Below are 7,672 nucleotides of genomic sequence, written 5' to 3'. Positions count from 1 at the left end.
AGATGTCAAGGACAGTCAAGCTTCATCAATATTTACCACCAAGGATCACCATCATCCACTACAACCAACTGTTTCTCATACGTACATGGAAGTTTCTGTTGTGATTTGAGGACTCTAGACAAGTGGAGGACAAAAGAAGTAGTGGCAGGTCTAAAAGAAGTAATGTCATTAAGATTCATCTACTGTTCTCTGAAACTTCATCAGATGTGATCCGAGTGGAAGGGTGGCTGTCAAAAAAATGTACTCTTAAGGAAAAGAAACAGAGAGAAAGGGCTGAGGTGTGCCAAATTAAACAAAAACTAGACTAAAAATCATCAGCCAACAGTCTCATGAAGTGAGGAATCCAAATTTGGAATTTTTGGTTCATCAGCAGTTCATCAGAGGTACAACAGCGAGTGTTTACAGCTATCTGTAAAACACAGTGGGGTCTCAGTTTCAGCCTGTGGTGCAGGGGACCATGTTAAAATTGATGGAACACAGAAAAGAGGGTTCAGATTATCATCCGCCATGCACAACCAATTGGAGAGGGTCTAATTGGCTAACCACTTTGTTTTTCAGCATGACAGGCATCCCAAACACACTGTAGATGCAGTAAAAGGCTCAAGTGTTTTAGACAGTGGGGTACATTTACATTTGGGGTGAGCAAGAGGTGAGACGAGAATACAGATCTGCGCCGAGTGGTTATCAGATTCTGATTACAAATGCAAAACAAATGTATTTAGATTTATGTTCTTTGGAAGGGAAAACTAACAAATGGAGACAGCTCACATTGTTTCAGACATTGTGTTGATGTATTTTACTTTCGTTATTTTGCAAAACCTCATTCAAAAAGCAACATGAACCTGCATTAAGGAGGCATTAGATAAGCATATAATGCATCAGACAGCAGAGTTTCTATAAAAACACACCCTAGAATATTGTAGGGTGTATTTTGTTGTAATGAAAAGTCTTTGTTACCTGTTCATCAAAGCTGCTGATGACTTGTGAGATACACAACCTTTCCTTATGAGTTTAAAAGAGCACCAAATAAGGAATTTAGAAGGTTTTGGAAACAACCTCAACAACCACATGCAGGGACACTAACAAGCAGCAGAACTCCCTCACAGGTCAGTAGACTCCCACTGTTCTTTACTTATCCTGGCTCCAGTCACTTCCTGCTCTGTCTTTTCCTCCATCTTAGGCCATGTAAGCCAATCTGGGGTGAGATATTTGAAATTGCCACTTGCTGCAGGAACAAATGAAAATATTGCCGGAGAGGAGAAGTAATCCCGACTGCGGATGCTTGGACAGCCTCTGAAATCCAATCCGGACTGGCCTTGTGGGTTGAGGTAGTGGGCCGATGTTGCTAAGAAGCTGGAATTAGGATAAAACAGAAATCCTCCAAAGTGTGAAAGGCTCATCAGGCCCTGGTAACAAGAATTAAGATAGAAATAAAGATAGAAAAGATTATCTGAGGATCATGGACAGCAACAGCCCAGGTCAAGAGTGGTTTTCAGTCCAGAAAGACTGAAAAAAACCTACAACACACATAATGCTCTAGCAGTGTAAATACATTACATGATTATTTATTGTATTGTGTATTATTTTCAAAAACCTAAAAGTACAGTAGATCAAGTAATAATAGGAATGGCTTTCATTTTAGTGTTAATTAAAATTTTTTTTTTAAAGAATTCCTACTTGTACTTTTCTACTCATTTTTCCAGGGGTACATAAATGCAGGTAATTCTGCAACTATAGCTATTCAGCTATATAGAGTATCTATATAGACACATTTTTTAAAAATAGAAAACTCTGCAAATCCCTTTGGAAACCGTTTGAAATACTAATACTAAACTAAGGCATATCCACAACCTCTGGAAACTTCAGGTAAGAAAGTAGTTCAAACAATATGAAGTTAAGTCAAAAAATACAGATGAATACAATTTTCTCAGTTATCTATAGCATGAGTTAAAAATAAAACATGAGGGTACTTACAGAATGTAAAAAGCAGACACATTCTTCATTAAACTTGCAAGTAATTATGCTGTAATTACTTTAAAATAATCCTTTTGATTTGTGGAAAAATACTATTTTTTTTTTAATTTAAAATTATGAACAACATCCATCCATCCATTCTCTTCTACCCATCCTTTTCAGGGTTGCAGGGTGAGGGAGGGGGTGGGGTGTCTAGTTATGCACAACTATGAGACATTTTAATAAAAAATTTACAACTTTAAAAATAAAATCTGACATCCTACTTTTCTGCTCTTCACTACATTAATTAATGGGCTATATTTACTTAAATTAGGATAAACAATGAGACCACAGTGAGGTAACACACTAGTTGACAGCGAGTTATCCTTTCCAACCTTTAAGGTTCCTGTGCAGACAAACCAGCTATATATGTTGTTAAAACATCACCAGTGCTGTGTCCTTTGTGTTTCTTTTAGTATTAAATGTGGAGTGTGCCCGTCTGTACATGTATGACTGGTCAGAAAGACTCTTCAAAAAGTTGCAATCACATGAAGGTCAAAGCGCCTCTCTCCAGCCTTTGGAAATACATTCTTTGGAAATGCTGACTGCATTTTTTAACAGATATAAGACTTAAAAACATGACCAATGGAAAATGCACCAAGTTTCGCTATAAAAAACACTATTTGTGCTTCATGTGTCCGTTCATATTTACTCTGTAGTTGAATTAAAGTAAAAAAGATAAGTGAATAATAATAAATGCTACCTACAGTAGTATGCATATAAGTATTAAAACACATCATTCTTTAAGTTTGATTACTAATAATACTTCCTATGCTCTAAGTCTCATCATGTGAGCCTTAATGCCTCACTTTGACAGGCACTTAAAGGCTATGGGTGCCCTAATGGTTTTCTGAGGTTATGCAGAAGTCATTTGATATAGCTTTCAAATTGTGTTTTGTGTTGCTATGTACCTGTCCCATTGCATGTTGTTGATTAATAGGAAGAGGAGTCAGTGCTGGACTCAATCCACATGGCACTACTCTGTCTACGTTGGCACAGCTGTGCCAGGTGTTCAGCTGAGATGAGTGGAAAAGGCCATTTGAAACACTGGGATCCCACAGATATCTGTTTAATTCTGGAGAATAAGCACAGCTGTATGCAAAACCGGTGGAGACATCAGACAGTTGTTCCGTCTTTGCATCTTGTTTCTGGCAGCGATTTGCTTGGTCAGTTGTTAGGCTGCTGACATGACTTTGTCCGAGGTCCACATCTTTGTGGATCCTGGCTGTAGTCTGCATGGTTGCTTCTGTGATGGAAACCTTTGGCTCTGGTTCTTTTTCCTGGTGTGTTTCACACATCTCTTCTCCAGGAAGCTCCTCAGAATTTGTGTCCTTATCACTGTCACTCTCATGGGGATCTTGCAAAACCAAAATAAACAAGAAACAAGACATATTCACGCTTGTTCAAATGTCAATAAAATTCCATCGTATGGGATAATGTCAGATCACTGTCTTAACACAGCCTATAAATATTGAATACAGGTTAAAATATATATATATATATATATATATATATATATATATATATATATATATATATACACACACACACACATATATATATATATATGTGTGTGTGTGTGTGTGTGTGTCACTCATATACAAAGTTAGTTTAGCAAAGATAATTCAAGTTAAAATATGTTTACCTTAAAGTGTACTTATTTTTTTAATCTTCTATTAAGTGTATATATACTGAGCCAATCATATCGTATTAACAAAATTAAAATACTACGAAAACTGTGAAAAGTCAACGGTAATCATGGTCATCTATCACGTTTTTAAACCCTTTTCTTAGTTCTGTAAGCTTTTGTGTTTTTTATAGTGTAGGGGTTGCACTGACATTATGAATACTGCGCAGGTGAAGTGGTGAATTCGCTCACCTGAAGACTTGGAATTGTGTGAATGCTGTGGAGAGTCTTTTACAGGTTCATGTTTCACGTCAGTCAGCTGTGTCTCTTTAGACCTGTGGGATGAGTGTTGTAGTTTCCTGATATAACCAAGAAAAACACAATAAGAAGAAAAAGGTCACCCGTATCATTGCTGAGTAATAGTGACTTGTGGCAGTTTTGTTCAAACTGACATTATTTTGGTGTTCAGTCGTAAAAAAAAACGGAACTTCCGTAGTTTTGTTTTGTTTTTAACTCAGAAGCTCAGGAACAGATTTTATGTGTGAAATTTGGCGTCCTAGAGTAAAAGAGACATTCTGTAAAGCAAAGCATGCAAAGACACATTTGACCTTTTTTAATGGGAAGCTGAAATTTATAGTAATATTCTGTAAACAAGATTAGTGGCTTATTGGGAAAAAATGTTCTTCTAAAGTAACATTAATTATTTTATTTATTTTTTTTTTTTTACAAATACTGATGGCTGCAGTTACCAAATTGAGGCCAAAGTGTCTGTGTTTTTTCAAGAAATGTGGGAATGTTAACACTGGGTTTATAATTATACTCTATGATTACTTCATGAGGTTTTAGATGCACATTTGACTCCTCTAGCAGCAAAAAGAAATGTCACAGCTACCTGGATTCAGATTTATTTTAGTAGAGAGCACTCTGAAATTGAATTTCCAGTTGAGAAATTAAAACTGCACAAACAAAATAGGATAAATAACACATAAAAAATACACTTGAGGAAATTTTGTTTAGGTTTTGTTTTGTATTTTCCTAGATGTCTCTAGGAAAGAATGAAAAAAAAGTGTCCATAATGCTATAAGTAAAATTAAATGATAACTTTGTTTATTGTTTTAACTTTGTTATATAAGCACATGTTATCATGTTATTGGCATGATGTTTCATTTTTAATATCATTGTTATTACCAATACATATAATTTTTGGAGATAATTTTCATTTACTCCTTTTTGTACTTCTACACAACCACAACAAGGACCTGCAGGGTTTTGTTTTCATATAGAAAAAAACATGTACATAGTATTTTCTTTTTTCGTAACTTATAAGAAATAACTTGCCTCTTCTCTCTCCTTCCATTGCCAGTATCTCGGAATCCCTTGGCGAAAGGATTGTTGTCTATTTTCAGCTGTGTGATCTAATATTTGATACAAAAGAAACATTTGATTGCAGACTCAAAGTCTTCACCTTCCTTTCCACTTTGTTCTAGGGAAGAGAATTCCTTACCTTGTCATTCTGGTAAGCTGTAACTGCAATGAATTCAGTCTCAGAGAACACATATGTCCTAAAAGTGCAGTAAGGCAGCGTTAGGATGTCGTGTGCCTTTACTATATGAAACCTGGGCTGGTACTTGTGCATCGAGTTGAGAATTGTCTGCAAATGAAAAGAATTAGAAAAACTCAAAACTGTAAGCATAGTGCACAGCAAAAATAAAAGGAAAGCGTTAGTAACACTTACGTAAAAACAATATCCCAGCACCCCCAAGCTACTTTACGCATTGAGCGAATTTACTGGATTTCTGTGTTATTGCTCACTAAAAGACCATAAACAGCACGTCTTGAAGCGCTCTTTGACAGCATGGTGGTTGTTCAAAGCCGCCTTTAAAACAAGGTGTTAGGTGAAAACTTACAAATCCATGCTTGTCTGATATGTTGTTGGTTAGTTTCAGCTTGAGGAAGTTGACCACTTTGGACATCCACTGCTCTCCCGTAGCCGGACTGTCCGGGTGGATGTACATGCGTTTGGGCATCTCGGGGTCCGCCTTGCCCGCCACCATCCAGCGTGAGTTATGGAATTTATATCTACAGTCATCAGCTGCCACGATGTCCATGAGGAGAATATATTTGGCTTTTCTGTCCATCCCCGTGCACCTGGCCCTGAGCGGCGGAAACATACGTCTGCGAGGAGAAGAGACCGTGACAGGAAGCACGCATTCATCAATACCTTTCCATTCATGCGTAAATATTAGAAAATTACCTCCCAGATTTTGTAATGACCATTTCTGTTCCGCATTTGTGGAACTGTCTCCAAAGCTCATTGGCTTCTAAATAAAGTTTGGGCTCATCTTCTGCTGTTTCTTCGATTTCCACAAGTTCACGAGGCCGAGAAAATAGCGAAGAGCGCTCAGGCATAGATGTGCGAAGGATCGGATCCACGCTGGAATCCAGGTTTCGGTTTGGCGGTCCTCCCGTGGATGCAATTGGGAACAAAGTGAATCCGGACAGGAGAGTCGCGCGGGGAGCCGGATCTCCTCCTGGAAAAGTTTGAGGCACCGCTGCTGAGACGCACAGCTCAGAGAAAGTGCGCATGGTTTCCAAAGAGAAACTTTATTAGGAAGACCTTACACTTTTATACAAAATAAAAACAGTTGCACATAAAAAAAATTTGCAAAACGTGTTAGAGGAAACAGCTGTTATACTTGTTTATCAGCCGAAGGTCCACTACTCTATAATGCCTCCCAGCTTGTGTCGAAGCCGATTTGCTTATTGACACGTTTGAACTCCTTGTGACACTCGGCAGTGGGTGGGGTTTATTTATGTGGAGAAAAGTGGTGTCCTAAGTTGAGTGAAATTCAACTTTATTATTCACAAAACAAAACAGCACATTACACACGAACAACACTGAAATATACAAATAACCCCGACTTGGCTCACTTTAAAATTATTATTATTTTTTTTAAGTTGCCATTTTTAATACAGCACCAATATGCAACATCGCCATAAATATGAAATTATTCAAAGTGTCACTAAAAATTACAGTTTTTTCCCTAAATAATTATTTTCCTATTTTATACTATTTTCTTATTTTAACACAAATACGGCTGTGACACAGGAGCAAAAAAGTATTTAAGACACTAAAATGAGTGTATTTATTTGTGATTTACAGTTGCCCTAATCACGTTATCATTTCTATAAAATTATATTTAAATCATAGCATTTTCCTGTATTAGGGTTAACTTGTAGAATTCAGAGGTTAAAAAAGGGGATTAAGAGGTTAAGAACCCAATAAGGGATCTGTGAGATCGCATCTTCTGTAAAAGATCATTTATGAGAAGTAGCATATAAACACAAAAAAAAATTATAAAACCTTCATTTACAAGAGAACTCTTTTGTTCCATTCTGTGTTTGAGTTGGGACAGGTTTTGTACTTGAGGGTGTGATTTGTCCATAGACTGTATAAAACTGGTTTCTGGACTTCAAAATGGAAGTCCAGAAACCAGTTTTATACAACATTTGGTCAAATTTGGACCAGAAGGTAGAGCGATGTTAGATATCTGCTAATTATATGGGTACAGCACACACACACACACACACACACACACACACACAGAGAGAGAGAGAGAGAGAGATGAACAGCAACACAGATGAACAGCAACACATGATATAACGATATATTACAACGTGCTGTCTATTAAGCACACCCATTATTCATACACTGGGACATACACTCCTAGGAAGATTGGCAGCTCTACTAAATGTTTTCCACTTCAAGGCACAAGAAAACTGTCAAAACGTCTGGTTTTATAAAGTTGGTCACGCTTGCTACAGATTAATTAATTGAGTGCATTTGATCATCAGCTCCTGGTTGATACTTAACTTAATTCATATGGAATACATGTAGTTAGTTTGTCACTCACTGCTTTTGCATTTTGCTAATTTTTCTGTTAAATACATAATAACAAAGTGTAATTTGTTTATCTGAGGACCTGATAAGGACCAGATGATGTTTGATTATGTTTTCATATAAAAAAAACT

The 7,672-nt window shown here is 36.9% G+C and overlaps 2 protein-coding genes across 2 annotated transcripts in view; one reads left to right on the top strand and one right to left on the bottom strand.

The window, feature by feature from the left end:
• Positions 1-7,672, top strand: part of LOC146507221 (tetraspanin-4-like) — a 547,388-nt gene that overhangs the window by 496,733 nt on the left and 42,983 nt on the right. The window lies entirely within an intron of this gene.
• LOC146507223 (uncharacterized) lies at positions 385-6,666 on the bottom strand. The gene is made up of 7 exons (XM_085179225.1): positions 5,895-6,666; positions 5,548-5,815; positions 5,145-5,291; positions 4,979-5,055; positions 3,893-3,999; positions 2,925-3,370; positions 385-1,406 (listed from the first exon to the last, which is right to left on the bottom strand). The coding sequence occupies exons 1-7, from the start codon at positions 6,224-6,226 to the stop codon at positions 1,101-1,103; spliced, it is 1,683 nt and encodes a 560-aa protein (XP_085035351.1). The 5' UTR covers positions 6,227-6,666; the 3' UTR covers positions 385-1,100.

The sequence above is a fragment of the Neolamprologus multifasciatus genome, chromosome 12, assembly GCF_963576455.1.
Source record: "Neolamprologus multifasciatus chromosome 12, fNeoMul1.2, whole genome shotgun sequence".
Taxonomy (NCBI): Eukaryota; Metazoa; Chordata; class Actinopteri; order Cichliformes; family Cichlidae; genus Neolamprologus; species Neolamprologus multifasciatus.
The sequence above is the reverse complement of the archived record's forward strand: the minus strand, read 5'-3'. Positions and strand labels throughout refer to the sequence as shown.